Source organism: Ipomoea nil, unplaced genomic scaffold (assembly GCF_001879475.1).
Source record: "Ipomoea nil cultivar Tokyo-kokei standard unplaced genomic scaffold, Asagao_1.1 scaffold0298, whole genome shotgun sequence".
In the NCBI taxonomy this organism is placed as follows: Eukaryota; Viridiplantae; Streptophyta; class Magnoliopsida; order Solanales; family Convolvulaceae; genus Ipomoea; species Ipomoea nil.
Window position 1 is genome coordinate 476,756 of NW_017616726.1, and position 22,776 is coordinate 499,531.

The 22,776-nt window shown below is 33.9% G+C and overlaps 1 protein-coding gene across 1 annotated transcript; it reads left to right on the plus strand.

Annotated features, from left to right (window-relative positions):
- The first annotated feature begins 21,594 nt into the window (after positions 1–21,594).
- Positions 21,595–22,495, plus strand: LOC109157252 (E3 ubiquitin-protein ligase MARCH3-like). The gene is made up of 4 exons (XM_019305160.1): positions 21,595–21,693; positions 21,863–21,934; positions 22,201–22,271; positions 22,390–22,495. The coding sequence occupies exons 1-4, from the start codon at positions 21,595–21,597 to the stop codon at positions 22,493–22,495; spliced, it is 348 nt and encodes a 115-aa protein (XP_019160705.1).
- Positions 22,496–22,776: the final 281 nt, after the last annotated feature.

Sequence of the window (22,776 nt, forward strand, 5' to 3'; positions counted from 1 at the left end):
TGATACACAACTCCTTTTCAATCAGGATTTCCAGAGTTTTGTGATTTTTTGGAAAGGTAAATTTATTATGTCTTAATCATTATCATAATGTTTTTATCATTTATTTTTGTACATTTTTTGTTTATGATTGTCATTTTTTTCAGTTTATGTGTTGATTAAACTCCTATAATAAAAATTATGGATATTTATGAGATGATTGAGGTAAACAATAGCAATATATATATATATTTTTTAAATTGATGCAGTGGCATCAAATTAGAAAATCATCTTTTGCCACTTTTTAAAATGATTTATTAGTATAAATTGTCACACTTTAAAATGTATTTTTTTAATGTTAATAAATAAATTAGCTTAAAATAATACATTAAAATCTAAAGGATAAGCAAAGTATAATTTAAAGTATAAAATAAAGCCAAAGTTGTGCAAAGTGATGGAGCATTGTAATAGTCTTAGTGCATCCAAATAAAGGCATCATTTAACTGATTATTTCTTATCTCACATTAAAGGTTCAATACTGCAGATATATATGAAGTATTAGTAATGATATTGGTACTGCTAAATGTGTATATAACTAATTATTTATTGATTTAGGATCAAAGAGTGCTCTATATGATCTTAGAGCTCAAATTTTACTTCCAGATATATTAGTTATATTTTATAATATAATAATATTTTTGGTAACATTATTGTTTGCAAATTCTCCGTATTTTTTTACGTATTTATAATATCGTGTAGAAAAGATATTAATTAATTAGTTAATAACATAATAGCATAATTGGTAATATTATGTATGGTATTACCGTATAGAATTTTTGGATGTTTATCACCAACTAATTTAATACAACTTATTTTTGTAAGCAAATATAAAGTAGAAATCAATTAAAATTTTGATAATATTGTTTCCATATTCAATGCTCTCACATAACATAATACCCTATATAACAAATTTAAACAATTTATAATATAACCAATTATATATATATATGTTACAACCTCACGGTCAAATCTATACTATAATTAAAAACAAAATCATATTTATTTGATTTCTTGTCCAAACAATAGTAAATAGTAAAGGTAAATTAAAAAAAGAATGAAAAAAAGGAACATAAATATTTCACAATAATATTCTACATCATCAATTAAAAATGGAATGGAAATTAGGTAAATTGAAAAAAGAAATGAATATTAATAATTTACTGAAAATTAAAAATGAAAAAAAGGAATTGAAGTTAGGTTAATTGAAAAAGGAAATGAATATTAATAATTGACTGAAAATAAAAATGATCCATAATTGACTAAAATGAAAAAGGAAATGGTCAGATCATTGCATTTTAATTTTTCACAATAATATTATACAGTATAATACATCAAATCACAATTATGTCATAAATCTTTCACAATTTTAAACAATGAAATGAAAATTAAAAATAGAACGAAAATATTTTAATAATAATATTCTACATCATCAAATAAAAGTAAATTAAAAATAAAAAGGAAATATTTACATAATAATATTCTACATCATCAATAGTAAATGCATATTTTAAACAATAGTAAAGGTAAATTAAAAATGAAACAAAAATTAAAAATGAAACTGGAATATTTCAATAATAATATTCTACATCATCAATTAAAAATGGAACAAAAATTATGTAAAAATATCACTGCATCTGATATTCTAATTGACTAATTGAATGAAAATAAAATAAAATAAAATAAAAAGAATAATGGGCTGAAAATGAATATGGCATTACAAATTGACTGAAAATATAAAAAGAAATGAATACTAATAGTTGAATGCAAATAAAAAATGATCCATAATTGATTAATATGAAAAATAATAAATGGTTTGATCATTGCATTTTAATTAAAAATGAAATGGAAACTAAAATTTGACGGAAATATTTCAATAATATTTCTACATCATAAATAGTAAATGCATATTTTAAACAATATTAAAGATAAATTAAAAATGGAATGTAAATATTTCAATAATAATATTATACATCATCAATTAAAAATTGAACGAAAATTAGGTAAAAATATCACTGCATATGATATTCTAATTGACTAATTGACTAAAAATATAAAAGAATAATTTGCTGAAAATGAATTTGATATTACTAAAAGGATCACTAATTGACTAATGCTCTACCATTATATATTTTCACCCGAGTCACCTATCCTGATAGACTGAAGGTGTTAGCTCTATACGATGATGGACAGGATTGCGTTGCTACAACCAATGTTATCTACAAACAGATTTCAATAATGTGTAAATATAATTGTTGATATTATATTTTTTTAAATGACAAAATTGCTATATATCTAGACAAATATATATATATATATATATATATATATATATATATATATATATATATATATATATATATATATATATATATATATATATATATATATATATATATTCCATACAAATGAATTAAGATAGCAATTCATTCCTATAACTGAGTTGCTAGAGAACGAACATATTTGCCTAATTTATATAAAAAAAAAATATACTAAACAATGATAAATAAAATCTCCAAAGTTACAGCATCGCATGCGTACATCTACACATTAACTATTAATTTGAGCAATTATTTGCTCAAATTCAAACAATGATAACATCAAAACACATAAATAATTCAAAACATATCTTCAATTGCACTGTATAATATTTGATGTTCTAATTTAAATAATTATATATCAATCCAAATATTTTTAATATATTATAACAAATCCATCCCGTGCATCGCACGGACGAAAATACTAGTACAATTCTAATAAGAGCTAATAATGTTACGCCCTTAACTGGAATAAAAAAATGTTGGTGGTAATTGTTTCTTAAAATGAATAGTTTATATTATTTTGATTTTAATATTTCTTTTTAATGATTTTTCTTATTTACCCTTTAATCCTTTATTATATTATTTTCTTCCTTTAAATAACTTTAAATTCCGTTAGTATAAACTTTATTAACGGAATATATCATTAACTATTTATTATTCTTAACTTACTCATTAATTTTTATAATAAAGGTTTTAGGTCCGAACCTCATCCCAATTAGAGCTGACATAATTGTTAAACATATACTACGAATATGTTAAAATGTATTTAAAAAATATAATATAAAATTTAACATAAACTTTGGTCAAATAATTAGCCAGACTAAATACATAGCATTCAATGATTATAAATCAGGAACTTTGAAAATCATTTGATTTTCTTTCATTTAAAAAATAAATAAATTTAAGTTATTTTTTTTCGTTTAATTAATCTTCTTTTGATTATTGAGAACAAAACTTAATATTTCAATTATGCTTTTATCAATGCATAAAAACTTCTAAAGAAATTTGTAAGTTAATTTTTACTATATTATTATAACAATATCTATTTGTAACTTTATATTTTGAATTATTTATTATCATCCTCTATTGACAGCAATTGTTATTGACAAACTCTCAAAACAATTTGTCTCAACAACGAATGAAAATTAAAAAAAAAAATCAATGATTTTATTATTGTGGATGAAAAGTATGTATGCCACTTTATTGCTCTTATTAAATTATAAAAATAAAATTTTTTGAATGCTATTAGCTCTATTACGATTATTAGAAACTACCTTAAATTTGTAAGTTAATTTTTACTATATTTTTTACTATATTATTATAACAATATCTATTTGTAACTTTATATTTTGAATTATTTATTATCATCCTCTATTGACAGCAATGTCATTGACAAACTCTCGAAACAATTTGTCTCAACAACGAATGAAAGTTAAAAAAAAATCAATAATTTTATTATTGTGGATGAAAAGTATGTACGCCACTTTATTGCTCTTATTAAATTATAAAAATAAAATTTTTTGAATGCTATTAGCTCTATTACGATTATTAGAAACTACTGAAACACAAAGAATCAATAGTGCCTCTACTAAGGCTTGAACCCACAACCTCCCATATAGAAGTTCAACTTAGTACCATTGGACCACAAGATCCTTGTTAATTAAAAAAGGCTGAAGTGTCATCCCGCACTATGAACCATACACGATTCTTCATGCCGCACCCTGACTTTTTATATGTGTTGATTTGAAACCTGTAAAAAAGGCTAGGCGAAAAAAAAAATTAGTTTGTGTATCGAATCAGCACATATAAAAGGTCAGTGTGCGGCATGAAGAATCGCGTATGGTTCATGGTGCGAGATGACATTTCAGCCATTAAAAAATAAATTAGTAGCTACAACAAAAAATAATACATATACATTTAATTAATTTAGAATTAGATGTCTGTTGGATAATATATTAGGCCTGGGCCGCATGGACCGGCACATGAAAGCAAATGGATCAAAGAAGCCCAAGAAAGATATACGATGAGGAGCAACCAAAGAGTTTGTCAAAAATTAGGCTTGTTATTTCAAATATAATTACAATTGGACTCATTATTTCTAGTATAATAGAATTAGGTTTATTATGTAACTAAGACTCCCAATATGAGGCAGTCTAGAATTCTTATTTTTTGTAGGGCTCTAGGCCCAAAATATGTATAAATAAACCTCTCACACAGAGGAGAGGGGGCAACTTTCAACGATCCACTAGCAATACTCTTCAATACAAAGTTCCTATATTTTCTCCATATATTTTTCCTATATTCTTGTTATTCTAACGGTAGTGTTGGCTTGCCGTTGACTGCCCACAAGTCATAAAACCAACATTGGCGCCGTCTGTGGGGATCGATACGAAAAGCTTTTGTTCGTTCCTCAAACCTTAAGAGCATGGCAACTACACGACAAAACACTAGAACCAGCCGACCGGTCGTTGCACCTGTTGGGGATCTGAAAGAAACCCTTAGCCGACCGCCCTCGCGGGTGCGGTCTGGTCACCGGGGTCCCCTTGGGAGGGAGGCCAACTTGGGAAATCCTCGAGGCGAAGAAGAGGCCCACTCCAGTGCACGCCCACCGGCATCCCAAGGACCCAGCCAGTGGAGCTCCCACCCGAGATAGTGGAAACTACCGCACACTTCCTAGAGGCCTACGTCGCGGCCAAACTGCAAGGGCAGAATCCTCAGAACTCCCTCGAGCAAATGACACCAACGTGGATCAACCACCAGAAACGATGCAGAGACCGGCTCCACCCCGGGGACACCGTCATGCGGTTTCTGTTCACGATCGTATAGGACCCCTGAACCGGCGGACAACTGTTTCACAGCCAGAACTGGGAGAAGCCCCCGGTAAGAGGTCAGCAGCAAAGAACCAGGCTCAACCCCAGCGACGAGTTGAGGCCACCCAAGCAACCGGTCCTCACATAGAAGGGACAAGGGGGGGAGAGGGGGGGGGGGTACGTGACATAGAAAGAATTCCGCAAGACATAATGGAGGGAAGCTGAGAAACTCCAAGACTTGGCCAAGGGAATCGAGATCAAGAGGTGGAGGAACTCGCCAAAGAAGTAAGAAACCTCCAAAAGAAATTTGAAGGCGGAAGAGACCGCCCAACCGCTCGGTCTCTATTGTCCGCCAGCCCATTCACGTTGAGAATCTAAGAATACCGTGCACTAAGGGATTTCAAATGCCCGACGATGCCTACCTACAACAGAACAGAGGACCCTGGTGATCACCTGGTTAGCTTCCAGGAAAAAATGATGGTAATAGGGGCAGAGGACCCCATGTACTGTCGCGCTTTCTTCTCAACCCTGGGAGGAACGGCACATCGATGGTTCCAATCCCTGCCGCCACGGTCCATCGACTGCTTTGAAACCCTAGCTTAGCAATTCCTAACGTACTTTGCGGGAAGCATGAAAACAAAGAAGCACTTCGTGACCCTGACCTCTGTATAGCAAGGAGAAACTGAGACACTAAAATAATTCTTGAAAAGGTGGCAAAGAGAAGTACAAACTGTAGAAGATTTGGATGACCGAACGGCCCTCACCTTGTCATGGAGGCCCTTCGATTAGGAGACCTGTTCACCAGGGTTGATCATATAATTGTTTTGCTTTATTCCAGTAAATTATTGCGTGGACCATAAGGTCCACACAATAATGATTGCTCTATTAACGATTAGTCTCATAACAGTGTTCAAGTTTATATTACCTGTTGATTTTGAAAGAAAAAAAAATTAAAACTATATGTTCTAAAATAAATTGTCTCTCTTTCATATATTTCATTAAAAAAACAACTTACACAATATTTATTATGAGAACAAAAAAAAAAGAGAAATGTATGATTAAATAAATACATTTAAGGCCCTGTTTAATAAAGTTTATTTTCGAGCTTATAGCTTAAATATACATTTTTTTGTAAAGATGGAGTATTAGGCACTAAGCATTATATTGTACTTTCCTATTGTATATATCTGGTTCGGTCTAGACGACTAAAGTTATTCATAATTTAATTTTTTATAATAAGTTTATCATTAATATATAAAATTTTAAAACTATATTAAAAGTATTATTAAACACACAAAAACAAAAAAATTTAAAAACTTTACAAAAATAAGTAAAGTCCATCCTCTAAGTGAACCTTTTGGATTTACAATCCAAAAATGCCTTAGTCTAGAAAATAAAAGAATTTTTGGACCTAACTTTTAAAATATGTTTAATTGGTATCATCAAATTGAAATCTGAGCCAATTGATGAAAATTAATTGGCCAAGCCGAGCCGAACTTTATAAAATTAGGTCTGAGTCTGCTATGAAAACTTAAGGCCTAAGCCTAGGCTTGAGTATGTATATGAGGCTACAATTGGACTTGTGGGGCCTGAAACCTTTTATAAAGTTTTTAGGGTATTTTACGATTTTCGAAGCCTTACATAATACAGTTTCACAAAAATTTTATGATTTTTGACAGTTTTTATGGTATTATTAAATATATCATAATCATAATTTCCTAATCGAGTAAAATACAGTGATATATAAATACACATAGTAATGCCTGTCACTTGTGAGAAAATAAAAGAGTATAATAAATGTAATTAAAGAAATTTCCTTTATGAGATCTCACATTTTTAATCGTTAAATTATTTCTTATCTTGAACTGTAATTTCTTAATTTTCAAGTAATTAAGCAAATATGATATCATTGTAACAGAAATATACAAAAATTAAGAGAAATATACAAAAATAAGTAAAAATGAAATAATTAGTTTGACCAGTAAATAATAAATATCGCAACTGATAAAATGTAACAGATGGAATATTAAGTTATTGTAATTTAATCATTTTCGACACACATATGAAGGGGAAGGGGTGGTCAATTGCTTAACATATAAACTGTAACATACAGGAACGTAATCAACAATAATCTTTCTATATATTAAAGCCATATAGTCATGGTCAATCAAATGGTTGCATTTTCCCGCCCAACAAAAGTGACGTCGTTTTAATTTTGGGTGAACTTTCAGATTTCTTTTTTGCCTTAATGTCTCAATTTTTCACAGCCTTTTGGATTCCCCAAGCATACATTTGTATAAAACTTTTTTATTTATTTATTTATTTTTTACCGTTTAGGTTGCATTTTCGCTCATTGGAAATTGTTCCAAAGCAATGTTCTTCCCTAGAGCATATATATATACACAAAACATTAAATAAAATACAAAAATTACAAATTTGAATATAATTAAAATACAAATTACTTTATAATTTTAAATCCTAATGACTTGGAACTCTGAATCAGCCCTTTTACTTTTGGCGTTTCAATACCCGGTGCAACATAATGATTCAGATTCATTAATGTTGTATCCTTTTTAGAACTCCATTTGCTCCATAATTCTTCTATAAATACTACACTACCAACAACGCAATCCAACTCCATTTGCACAACATGAAAATCTCTCCAGGTTACGAGTGTTATAACCTACAAGAGTCAAACGTGAACAAGATTGCAAAACCTCAAACAGAATACTAAACTACAGACAACAGGTAAAGAACCAGATTGATTGGGATATGATATAAAAAGTTTATTTATGTATTCTTGTGTGCTACAATATTTGCATTGTTTTTATCTGTCGCCATGTGCGATTCGATGAGGCTGTCTTTCCTTTTGTTGCTTCTGTGGATTCGCAGGTTCCAAAACCACGCCCGGAGCCGTGGGGTGTTGCACCAATTGTTTCTGGTGGTGATCCGACTATTGTCACGGCTCATGACCCTCCTGCCGCGCCCATAGCCGCTTCTGACCACCACCGCCAGTAGCCTGCTACTGCCGAACCCGTGACCGAGTCCGAGCGGACAGTCACGGACCAGCCGGCTCCTCGGCCAAGAGGCCGGCCTCGTGGTCGGTCTCGTCACGCGCCCTCACTCGTTCGCTCTCATGGAATGAATACGAGAAGGTCGGGACCACATGATCATGTTGCTTTATCTGCTGCTGCTGTTACTCCTGAACCTACATGTTTTACTCAAGTGGTTAAATTTCCTGAATGGCGGGATGTATTGGATTTGGAATTTAATGCCTTGGTGCACAACAATACATGGAGGCTTGTTTCCTTTAAATCAGGTATGAATGTAGTTGGATGTAAGTGGGTGTTTAGAACCAAGAGAAAGGCTGATGGTTCGATTGAGCTTTACAAGGCTCGGTTAGTTGCCAAGGGATTCAATCAAATTGCCAGCGAGGATTTCTTTGAGACCTTTAGTCCCGTTATTAAACTGACTACGGTACGTCTTCTTTTATCCTTAGCTATTTCTCGTGGATGGACTATTCGATAGTTGGACATACACAATGCTTTTCTAAATGGCAATCTCGCTGAGACGGTTTATATGCGCCAGCCCCCTGGTTATGAAGACAAAACGATGCTCGGGCACGTTTGTCTCCTTCAACGTTCTTTATATGGGCTTAAGCAAGCTCCCCGTGCTTGGTTCACTTGTTTGCATGATTTTCTGGTTTCTGCTGGTTTCTCACATTCCAAGACGGATGTCTCTCTATTTATATATTCACATGGCAATACTCGTTTATATTTTCTGGTTTATGTGGATGATATTTTGGTTATGGGATCTGATCCGGCTCATGTGACTGCTCTTATTGACAAGTTGGCTCTTGAGTTTAAAGTTCGTGATATGGGTGTGCCCTCGTTCTTTTTGGGTATTGAGACCATTCCGTTGTCTGATGGCATGCTTTTGCCTCAACAACGGTACATGAAGGATATTCTAAAACGAGCAGGTATGGTTGATTGCAAGCGGTGGCTACCCCGGTTTCAACCACGAAGGCCGAGACTGATGCCGTGGTACCATACGCTGATCCCACTCAGTATCGTAGCTTTGCAGGTGCTCTGCAATATCTTACGGTAACTCGGCCTGATCTTTCCTATGCAGTCAATCGTTTGTGTTAACACATGCACTCTCCCTCTACTGCGGATTGGGCGGCTCTCAAGAGGGTGTTACAGTATGTAAATGGGACACTACATCTTGGTCTTAAGATTACGTCTTCTCCTTCTCTAGATATTCATGCATATTCTGATTCGGATTGGGCTGGCAATCCTGATGATCGCAAATTTACTAGTGGTTTTGCTGTATTTTTGGGGACCAATCTTGTCTCATGGGTTTGTCGAAAACAACGTACTGTGGCTTGTTCATCAACTGAGGCTGAATACAAAGGACTGGATGATGTCTATGCAGAGGTTACTTGGCTCGTCTCTCTGATGAAAGAAATCGGGTTTGCGCCACCTTCTGTGCCCAAACTCTGGTGTGACAATCTGGGAGCTACTTATTTGTGTGCTAATCCGGTGTTTCATGCTCGCACCAAGCACATTGAGATCGACTACCACTTTGTTCGTGATAAAGTCGCGAAGAAGGAATTACAGTCAATTTTATTTCTACCAAAGATCAAATAGCGGATATTTTTACTAAGTCTCTTTCGTCTGTACGTTTTAATTTACTCCGTTGCAAGCTCAATGTTTTGGCTGACCAACCTTGTGCTTGAGGGGGAGTATTAGGACTATTAGGACTCTATTATCTATATTAGACTAGGACTATATTATTCGTGTTAGACTAGGATTCTATCTAGCATCTCTATATATTCGCTCCTTGTACTCTCAAACATTATTATTGAATACAACACAATTATATTCTCATCATATTAGTGATTCACCTTACAAGAATCAAGAGGAATCATAATGCACTCTATAATAATTGACAATGTAATCAAATTGACAATTTGAGCAAAAATTTAACAAATCATATTTGTTTCCATAAGAATCGAAGGACTAGCACATTTTAAAAAAGATTACAAATTTTGATATATATTTTGTTAATCTTTGACCCAACATATTGGATTTTTTTTTTTGTTTTTTGTTTTTCATCAATACACCTAATTAAGGACTTGGTGATTGTAGACACTTAAATTTTGATAAATATTGATTATTTATCAATATTAGTATATTTGAATATATTTGAAATATTTTGGATAATATTGATATTATCTAATTTGTTAATTAGATAATATCAAAAGAGTTTGAGCTTATCAAAACTCTCTATCCTACAGCTATAAATAGGAGCTCTCACTTCTATGTAATCTCACACATCCTAGAAAAAGTGATGTAAACATCTAGAAAAATATTATTCAGGATCACAATAAAAATGTGATACTGAAAGTAGAAGTCTCTCCTCCATAATGATCATGCCTATGCCTATTGATCCAAACCTCCATTGAAGATCAAGCCATTTGAACCCGGAGGCCCTTCAAGAAGAACAAGCTATATATACAAGCCCTTCTTTGAAGATCAAGCCACTTGAAACCCGGAGGCCCTTCAATGGTGGAGTGTTCAAGGCACCAATTGAAGAATCAGAGGATATCCAGAGACATATACCCACACCGCATTGATACTTGATATGTAAACCAGAACTTTGAATTTCTAAATATATATTCAATTTTCTTTGTTTACAAATTGGCACGCCCAGTGGGACAGCTCTGCCTCTCATCTCTTCATAGGCACTTTCAACCGGTATGGGGGCAAACCCTATATGAAATTTGAAATGGAGGAGGCTAAATGATACTCCTTGGCACGAGTTAAAACGGCCTTATATCTTTCAAGGCTCCTTGGCACGAGTTGAAACGGCCTTATATCTTTAAGTTGTAGTGTCGAGACTTTCTTGCACTACATACTTTCAAGTTTTATATGCTCTCAGGTGGTGTACAAGCAAGTCTCGAGGGGACATTTGTAGACACTTAAATTTTGATAAATATTGATTATTTATCAATATTAGTATATTTGAATATATTTGAAATATTTTGGATAATATTGATATTATCTAATTTGTTAATTAGATAATATCAAAAGAGTTTGAGCTTATCAAAACTCTCTATCCTACAGCTATAAATAGGAGCTCTCACTTCTATGTAATCTCACACATCCTAGAAAAAGTGATGTAAACATCTAGAAAAATATTATTCAGGATCACAATAAAAATGTGATACTGAAAGTAGAAGTCTCTCCTCCATAATGATCATGCCTATGCCTATTGATCCAAACCTCCATTGAAGATCAAGCCATTTGAACCCGGAGGCCCTTCAAGAAGAACAAGCTATATATACAAGCCCTTCTTTGAAGATCAAGCCACTTGAAACCCGGAGGCCCTTCAATGGTGGAGTGTTCAAGGCACCAATTGAAGAATCAGAGGATATCCAGAGACATATACCCACACCGCATTGATACTTGATATGTAAACCAGAACTTTGAATTTCTAAATATATATTCAATTTTCTTTGTTTACAAATTGGCACGCCCAGTGGGACAGCTCTGCCTCTCATCTCTTCATAGGCACTTTCAACCGGTATGGGGGCAAACCCTATATGAAATTTGAAATGGAGGAGGCTAAATGATACTCCTTGGCACGAGTTAAAACGGCCTTATATCTTTCAAGGCTCCTTGGCACGAGTTGAAACGGCCTTATATCTTTAAGTTGTAGTGTCGAGACTTTCTTGCACTACATACTTTCAAGTTTTATATGCTCTCAGGTGGTGTACAAGCAAGTCTCGAGGGGACATTTGTAGACACTTAAATTTTGATAAATATTGATTATTTATCAATATTAGTATATTTGAATATATTTGAAATATTTTGGATAATATTGATATTATCTAATTTGTTAATTAGATAATATCAAAAGAGTTTGAGCTTATCAAAACTCTCTATCCTACAGCTATAAATAGGAGCTCTCATTTCTATGTAATCTCACACATCCTAGGAAAAGTGATGTAAACATCTAGAAAAATATTATTCAGGATCACAATAAAAATGTGATACTGAAAGCCGAAGTCTCTCCTCCATAATGATCATGCCTATGCCTATTGATCCAAACCTCCATTGAAGATCAAGCCATTTGAACCCGGAGGCCCTTCAAGAAGAACAAGCTATATATACAAGCCCTTCTTTGAAGATCAAGCCACTTGAAACCCGGAGGCCCTTCAATGGTGGAGTGTTCAAGGCTCCAATTGAAGAATCAGAGGATATCCAGAGACATATACCCACACCGCATTGATACTTGATATGTAAACCAGAACTTTGAATTTCTAAATATATATTCAATTTTCTTTGTTTACAGTGATCAAACAATCCTTGAACTTCAATATAAGTATAATAAAAGTAAAATCGAATTGGATATCAAAAATAAAATAATATGCATTGATATACTTTGAAATACTTATTTAAAAATAATCATTGGACATTATTTCATTCGCGCAAAGCGCGTAAAAGAACTAGTAATAATAATAAAAGATAAAGGATTTGTCATTTCTTTAAAAATGTAATAATAATAATAATAAGGAATTTGTCGTGAAAGTTGCAGATAAAGGAGAAATAAAGGGTATTTAATAGGGAAGGGTAAATGATGTTATTTTTAAAATCTACAAATTTAATAAGAGCCAATAATGTTAGGCCCTTAACTGGAACAAAAATATGTCGGTCCTATTGTTTCTTAAAATGAATGGTTCATATTATACTATTGTTTCTTAAAATGAATGGTTCATATTATTTTTATTTTAGTATTTTTTTATTGATTTTCCTTATTTACCCTCTATTATATTATTTTTTTCCCTTAAATAACCTATATTCCGTTAACATAAACTTTAGTAACGGAATATTCCGTTAAGTATTTATTATTTTAACTTACACATTAATTTCTATAAGAAAAGTCTTCGTTTCGAACCACATCCCAATTAGAGTTGGCATAATTGTTAAACATATACTACGAATATGTTAAAATATATTTAAAATATATATAATATAAAATTTAACATAAACTTTGTTCAAATAATTAGTCTGACTAAATACATAACATTCAAAGTTAAGCATCACAGATTATAAATCAAGAACTTTAAAAATTATTTGATAAGAAAAAACTTAATATTCTTTTGATTATTTAGATCAGAAAAAAAACTTAATATTTCAATTATACTTTTGCATTAATATATTTTTTGTATGTATTTTTTTTTAAAAAAAAATCAATGATTGCATTATTGTTGATGAAAAGTATATACGTCACTTTATTACTCTTATTAAACTAAATAAAGTAGTAGCTACAACAAAAAATAATACATATGCATTTAATTAATTTAGAATTAGATGTCTATAATGCCTTTATTTAAAAAAAAAATTATTCATTATAAAAAATTTAAAAATAGATATAATTTCATTAGTTATATTTTCTTTATTTTCTACAATTCAAAGATTCATTACCTTCAAATTTATCAATTTATTATATTCACTGCATTGTCCATTGTCTTCTTTTTACATTATCTTGTAATTAAATATCAAAGTTATAATACAAAATACATTATATATGTTTATTTACCAATTAAGTATTTTATACAAATATAATAAATATTAATATTTTGTTCAATACTTTCACATGATAACCTACGACACACATCTCACAATGCATGAAACATGTAGGGAAAAACTACCACTACCAAATATCGATTAGAAAATTCAATAAATATTATCTTGCATTTATATATTTTGAATTACCGATTTAAATAAACAAATTCAATATTTATTTACATATGCATGAACATCTCTGATATAATATTGCGTTGATATACTTTGAAATACTTATTTAAAAATAATCATTGGGCATTATCCCATTCGCGCAAAGCGCGTAAAAAAATTAGTAATAATGATAAAAATGAAAAAAAAAAGAAGTTAGGAAGCTACTAGCTTATTTTGAAACGCTACTTTATGTAGCGTTCTAAAATAAGTTCTTATTTTAAGCTACGAGCTTAATTATTTTAGAAACATTACCAAACAGAGCTTATAGCTTATTAGTAGCTTAAAATAAGCTATATGTAGAATACAAACAAAGAATAAAAAGGAGAATTGATTATGCATTATCTCTTGTGTGTAAACCTCAATACAAGCACTCTATTTATAGTGCCAACAAGATGATGAAGAGTGAATACAAAGAAAACAAAGAGACACATAGAAAACCCAAGAGACACATGGGAAACCCAACATGGGAAACCCAAGATACACATGGGAAAACCCAAGAGACACATGGGAAAACAAAGAGATACATTATTATTAATATAGATGATTAATATCATCAAATATCTCAACACCCCCCCTCAAGTTGGAGCACGCGGATCTGAAATGCCCAACTTGCGAAGAAGAAATTCAAATTGCCTTTGCCCCAGAGCCTTTGTGAAGATATCAACTAATTGCGAATTGGTAGGAATGTAGGAAGGGAAGATCAAACCATCTTTAATTGCATCGCGAACAAAATGACAATCCACTTCAATGTGTTTTGTGCGTTCATAAAAGACTGGATTCTTTGCAATTTGAAGAGCCGATTGACTGTCACAAAATAACTTTATGGTTTTGGGATGATGAACCCCCAGACTTAACAACAAGCCCTTTAACCATTTGAGTTCACAAGTAACGGCTACCATGGATCTGTATTCTGCTTCTGCGGAAGAACGAGAAACAGTAGTTTGTTTCTTTGTTTTTCACGAGATTGGAGAATGGCCAAGAAAAACTAACCAACCCGTAAGTGATCGCCGAGTAGTAGGACATGCGGCCCAATCTGAACCACACCATCCCTGTAGCGTTAAATCACTGTCTGCTCGTAGGAGAATCCCTTAACCCGGTGTACCTTTCAAATAACGGATTGTAAACGCGAAAAACTTGAATTGTATATATTCAAAATTCAAAGTATCGGTTACAAGTAGTATGTATCAATCAAGAAGGGGTACAATCTTTGTATATGAGAAGTCCTCTGATTCTCTACTAGAAGTATGTCTATTAGATGTGTGCCAAATTTGGAATATGCCAAATTGGAAGTGTGCCGAGTCCAGAGTATGCTGAACTTGAAGTATGCCGAGTTCGGGAGTATGGCCGAACTGGGAGTATGCCGAGTTCCTTGTTGGAAGTGTGCTGAGTTCAGAGTATGCTGAACTGGAAATATACCAAGTTCGGGAGTATGGCGAACTGGAAGTATGCTGAGTTCAAAGTATGTTGAACTGGAAGTATGCCGAGTTCGAGAGTATGGCGAACTGGAAGTATGCCGAGTTCGGGAGTATGGCGAACTGGAAGTATGCCGAACTGGAAGTAGTTCCTTGCTGAAGGGCCTCCGGAGTTATGTAGCTTGTTCTTCAATGAAGGGCTAATATGCAGCTTGATCTTCAAAGAAGGGCTTCCGGTGTTCAAGTGGCGTGTTCCTCAGCGCGGTATACGCAGTACAACTGCGGGCGTGTTTCAGACAATATCCTGGAGAGATTTCGGCAGAGCTTCGATATGCAGATTTTCAGATCTCATTCTTTGGAAATGAAACCACTATTTATAGTGGTGAGTGTAGAGAAGAAATCTCTAACCAACTCTATCCCTTAATTTAATTTAATTATCTTAATTGAATTAGGGAATGTACCGGGACACCATTGCGTCCAGGTTCATCATTTCATTAAATTTCAAATAATATCAAATAATCCAATTTCCTCAAAATTATGTAATCCACATATAACTTTGATGGGCCAAGACCATGTCAAACCCGCTAATTAGGCAACCCAATTCATCCAAGCAGCCTGGTCCAACCCAATTAAATATTCCACCAACTTGGGCCGAACAATCCAACATTCAATTACATTTAATTAAGTAATTAAACTAATTAATTATTCAATGAGTCATTTAATTAGCCCAATTAAATAAATATTAGTCCAACTAGCTTAATTAAAGTAATTAATTTAATAATTAAATATTCACCACGATCCAACACCAGTATTTATATTTTCAATGCTTACATGGACAACTCTCAAAGCTGCCTCCCAGTGCTCACCATGTGGTTCTTGCATGAATTGAGACAACACATGAACAGAGTATGCGAGATCCGGTCGAGTTACGGCCAAGTAGATAAGTCTTCCAACTAGACGCCGATAAGCTGCCGGATTAGAGAAAATTGGTCCACTAGCTAGGCCGAGTTTGTTGTTTTGCTCAATAGGAACATTAACCGGCTTGGCCCCCAACAATCCTGCTTCAGGAATAACATCAAGTGTATATTTCCTTTGACACAAAAACAGTCCAGAGGCGCTACGAGCAACCTCAATACCAAGAAAGTACTTTAGAGTGCCGAGATCTTTCATATGAAAACAATCACTGAGATAAGCCTTAAATGTCTTTAGAGCAGCAGAATCATTCCCAGAAATGATGAGATCATCGACATAAACAAGTACATTTATCTGAATTCCACCTCGAGTAAAGGTGAATAAGGAGTAGTCTGAATAGGATTGTAAGAAACCATACCCTTTCAAGGCCGTAACAAGTTTTGCAAACCAGCACCTCGGTGCCTGCTTTAATCCATACAAGGACTTGCGCAATCGACACACTAATTTAGGATCGGATGCCTCAAAGCCTGGGGGAAGCTTCATATACACCTCTTCATCGAGATTACCGTGCAGAAAAGCATTATGCACATCCATCTGATGTAGTTCCCAATTTTTAGAGGCGGCAATGGCAAGAAGTGCACGAACAGTAGTCATTTTGGCAACAGGAGCAAAAGTTTCAGTGTAATCGATGCCTTCTTCATGATGATTACCAAGAGCCACTAATCATGATTTGAGTCTTTCAATCGACCCATTTGAGTTATATTTGATTCGATACACCCAATGACTCCCAAGAGCCTTTTTCCCAGGTGGGAGATGTTCAAGAGTCCAAGTTTGATTGTCTTCAAGGGCCCGAATTTCATTTTTCATAGATTCTTTCCAGCCGCTATGTGTCATCGCCTCTTTAAAAGATTTTGGTTCTTTTTCAGAAAGAATTGCTGCCATAAAGGTTATGTATGGCAGAGAAAAATTGTCACAATTAATGTAATGTGTTAAAGGATAAGGAGTACCTGAGGGAGACTGTGGAGACGGTGTGACAGAGGATGGACTTTTAACAACAGTAGAATTAATAACATAGTTGCGCATCCACACTGAAGGAACTTTATTTCTCATACCCCGACCCATCTCAACATTCTGATCTTGGTTATTCGGAACAAGATTACTAGTGTGTTGTTCAGGCTATGAGCTGAACTCGGGTATGGAGTCTGACTCAGGTTGAGACGTTGGCTCGGGTGTAAAGCTTGGCTCAGGTTGAGGGTCTGGCTCGTTTGGGGAGCTGGGTTCTTCCTCATCAATGATTGCAGAAAAATCTTCATGAACAAATTCTTCATGAGGAATGGTAGTCGTATCCGCGAGGGGAAATGGAAAAACATCCTCAAAAAATTTCACATCACGGGAAACAAAAAATTCTTTGGTTTCAAGATCATACAGCTTCCAACCCTTTTTCCCAAATGGATATCCCATAAAGATGAACTTTCGACTCTTACTAGCAAATTTATCGCCTTTTTCTTTTTGATTGTGAGCAAAGCACAGACACCCAAAAACACGAATTGTGTTGTAAGATGGAGGACTACCAAAGAGAAGTTCATAGGAACTTTTGTTATCAAGCAACGGTGTTGGTGTCCGATTGATCAGATGTGCGGCCGCAAGAACACATTCTCCCCAAAAATAAATTGGCAAACCAGCTTGAAATTGCAAAGCTCTCGCTACATTGAGAATAGCTACATTGAGAATATGTTTATGTTTTCGCTCAACCCTACCATTTTGTTGATGAGTTCCCACACAAGAAGTTTGAAATAAAATTCCAGTGGCAGAAAAAAATTCACGCAAGCAATGGAATTCAGTACCGTTGTCACTCTGAACGACTTTGATTGATTGAGAGAATTGTCTATCAATCATAGCGACAAAAGAAAAAAACATTTTGAGAACCTTAGTTTTATCAACCATCAAATAAATCCAAACTGCTCGCGAAAAATCATCAATTATAGTCAAGAAATAACGCGCACGGATTGGTGTTTGTAAGGACCCCACAAATCACAATGTATTTTCTCAAATATTCGAGATGCTCTGCTATTACTCAAAGGAAAATTTTCTCTTGGTTGCTTAGCACGAAAGCAAACCTCACAAGCTTTATTAAAACTTCCCACAATTCCAACAGAGGGAAGTAGCTTTACCACTTTTTCAGATGGATGACCCATTCGTTGATGCCAAAGATTAATTGAAGTTGTCACACCATTAACTGTAAGATGTTGCACTGATTCGGTTCCCTTGAAGTAGTAAAGTCCATCTCGTCTAACACCCGTTCCAATTAGCTCCCTCGATTGATCTTGTATAGCACACATATGAGATTTAAAGAGAACACTGCTCTGCATATCATCATTTAACTGTGAAACAGAAATAAGATTGCAACTTAAAGACATAACATAAAGAACATGATGAAGAATAATTTTGTCTGTTAATCGAACCGAGCCTTCTTGAGTTGCAACCACTGTTTTGCCGTTAGGTAAACCAACAGGGCAATGAGATATATCTTTTGCATAAGTCATCCGAGTGGAATCACCAGTAACGTGACGAGAGGCCCCTGTGTCAATTATCCACAATCGTGCATCAAACTTACCAGTCAATTGATCATCAGAAACCTTTGTACCACTAATTAGCCCTGTTAATGCCTTCCATTGGTCCGGTGAGAATAAATGAGATGAGGGAACTCCACAGCTGTCAGTGGGCTTTTTGGTTAAAGTGGCATTGGCACGGGGAACACCTCTACCCCGTCCACTGCGTCCTCCACGCGCGTTGTTATTGCCACGATTCTCATACCAATCTGGATAGCCATGTAGTTCGAAGCATTGAGATACGTCATGGCCAGATTTCTTGCAGTGAGTACAAGAGAGATGAGATTTGTCTGGTTTATCAAAGCGACCACGACCCTTGCCAGAACCGGTATTGACAGCAAAACTCATAACTTCTGGTGACTTGTCTTCGGAGACTGTAGTTGAGCGAATTGTCTCTTCCTGGAGGACCATTTGATAAGCACGGTCAAGAGATGGTAATGGATCTATGGACAGAATATTAGTGCGAATTTGTGCATAATACTCTGAACAAAGACCCATTAAAAATTGATGTAGCTTGCTATTTTCTCGTCGTGCCTCATGTTCACTGCCGGCGGTACAAGAAACACAACAGGAACATTTAATAATAGGCTCATGGGTATGTAATTCTTCCCATAGTGCTGACAGCTGGCCAAAATATGTGGACACAAACATATTCTTAGACTGCTCACATTTAACAATAGATGATTTTAATTGTTGAATGCGTGCCCCATTAGTCACTGCAAATCTTTTCTCGAGAGTATCCCATAACTTTTTGGCATCCCTGTATTTAGCAAGAGAGCGTTTTACCTCAGGACTAATGGTGTTCATTAGCCAAGAAATAAGCATAGCGTTGATTGTGGTCCAATCCGACTGAGAACAAGGTGGAGTCGGTCCAGTGATCGTTCCATTAAGGAAATCAAATTTTCGTCGTGCCTCCAACGCCGTCTGTATGTCAGCAGCCCAATCATCATAATTGTTTCCGGTCAAACGTGTCGGGGTTATGAAATCACCCGGTTGATCTTGAGGAACAAGGTAAAAGGAAGAGTTTGGTTCAATTTTGGGTTGAGGTTGGGGAGGCTGCGCCAGCGGTAGGTTGTCGTCGGCCATGGATGAGTTTATACGCAGGTATAAACCTTAGCGACTGATACCATGTAGAATACAAACAAAGAATAAAAAGGAGAATTGATTATGTATTATCTCTTGTGTCTAAACCTCAATACAAGCACTCTATTTATAGTGCCAACAAGATGATGAAGAGTGAATACAAAGAAAACAAAGAAACACATAGAAAACCCAAGAGACACATGGGAAACCCAACATGGGAAACCCAAGATACACATGGGAAACCCAACATGGGAAAACCCAAGAGACACATGGGAAAACAAAGAGATACATTATTATTAATATAGATGATTAATATCATCAAATATCTCAACACTATAAGATCCTAAATAAGCTCTACCAAACAGAGCCTAAGTGAACCTTTCAGATTTACAAGTCAAAAATGCATTAGTCTAGAAAAATAAAAGAATTTTGGGACCTAACTTTTAAAATATGTTTAATTGGTATCATCAAACTAAAATCTGAGCCAATAATTGATGAAAATTGGCCAAGCCGAGCCGGACTTTATAAAATTAGGTCTGAGTCTACTATGAAAACTTAAGGCCTAAGCCTAGGCTTGTGTATGTATATGAGGCTACAATTGGTCTTGCGGGTCCTGAAATCTTTTATAAAGTTTTTAGGGTATTTTACGATTTTCGAAGCCTCACATAATACAGTTTTTATGGTATTATTAAATATCATAATCATAATTTCCTAATCGAGTAAAATACAGTGATATATAAATAAACATAGTTATACCTGTCACTTGTGAGTAAATAAAAGAGTATAATAAATGTAATTAAAGAAATTTCCTTTATGAGATATTCACATTTTTAATCGTTAAATTATTTCTTATCTTGAACTGTAATTTCTTAATTTTTAAGTAATTAAGCAAATGTGATATCATTGTAACAGAAATATACAAAAATTAAGCAAAATATACAAAATAAGTAAAAACGAAATAGTTAATTTGACTAGTAAATAATAAATATCCCTGATAAAATGTAACAGATGGAATATTAAGTTATTGTAATTTAATCATTTTCTACACACATTTGAAGGGGAAGGGGTGGTCAATTGCTTAACATATAAACTGTAACGTACAGGACCGTAACCAACAATAATATATATATAATCTGTATTTATACATGAAATCTGCTCGTATAACATCAATATAAATAGAAGTGATTTTCATCCTTTTGCTTCATTCGATCCCAAAAGCAGCTAGCCATTTCTCTCAAGAAGAGAACGGAGTTGTTGTAAGTCTTTGCTTCATTTTCTTCAATTCTGTGTGTGTGTATATATATATATATATATATATATATATATATATATATATATATATATATATTCTAATACATACATACATACATCCCATTCTTTGTTGAATTTTTGTTTGTTATGGATCAGACTTTGTTGGGCGGAGGCTTATAAGGGTCAAGTCCAACGACACCATGTGGCTAGGAGGATTGTTGGGCGGAGGTCGGTAAAGGACCAAGTCCAAAACTCTGGTTCTCAAAAATGTGTGTGATTGACTATAGCTTTTGGCATGAGTGATTCTAAAGATTGATCAGATTATTCTTTGACAAGCTAAGGAAGACTTGCAGATCGATATGTCTTCTTCAACGATGAGAGTAGAGTGCAGGATATGCCGTGGTGAAGATTTGGATTCAAATATGGAGGTTCCTTGCTCTTGCCGGGGTACCTTAAAGGTTGGTAGATTTATACGTGGCGCTAACGGCTAAGCTAGTTAGCTTATTTTAATTCTCCCGCCCAACTTATCATATATAATATAATCTTTTGTTTTTAATTTTATTTACATAAGAGCAAATCAAATTTATTTGGAGCTTAATGGTATTAATTTGTTTTGAACGGTTTCAGTATGCACATAGGGGATGTGTCCAAAGCTGGTGCAATAAAAAAGGTGACACTGTGTGTGAGATTTGCAACCAGGTAATTAAGCTTTGGCTTCTTTTTTTTTTTTTTTTTTTTTTTTTTTTTTTTTTTTTTTTTTGTGTTAGATCATGAGATATCTTAATAGAACCTAACTATATATAGGAGGTACTTTAAATCTGAATTTATGTATCATTGTAAATCTAATGGAGATTATTGTTAACGCATTCTATTAATTACATGAAGCCCAAACAATATCATCTTATATCTTTCTCATTCTTTTATTTATTTTAATTTTTACTTGATTTTCTTTCACTGTACTGTAGCCTTTCCAGCCTGATTATACAGCCCCTCCTCCCCCTGTTCGTCGATATGGGAGCCTTCCTAGCCTCTTAAGGTGAACAATTAGGTTTCCTACTTTACATCTTCAGCATATATATATGCCAAGCTTCTTTAATATAATATATATTGTATACTCGTATTTATGCATTTAATTTGTTGTCTATATCTATCAGAGGAGGCACGATAGTTCCAAGAAGACACTCGAGTAATCGGCCAAATCCGTTTACCGCGCGAATAAGAGAGCAGCAGAATGAGAATGATTCATCATCTAATTCTTGAATATATATAATCATCATTATATATTGTTTTCTATATTTCAATCTTAAGATGACTTAATTTGGTCAATTTTTTTTTAAATTTGATCAATTCCTTGTATTCCTAGCTACTTGGCTACAAATTTCTTGAATTTAATTTTCTTAAAAGACCATGCATGCCATCCTAGCTTGTTTATGAATGATTTGAAGCTCCCATCCCATCCTTTAATCCTTTAATTTCTTAAAAAGACACTACAAGAAAAATGCACATAGACAACGGTTAATAACCGTTGTCGTAGAGGTAAA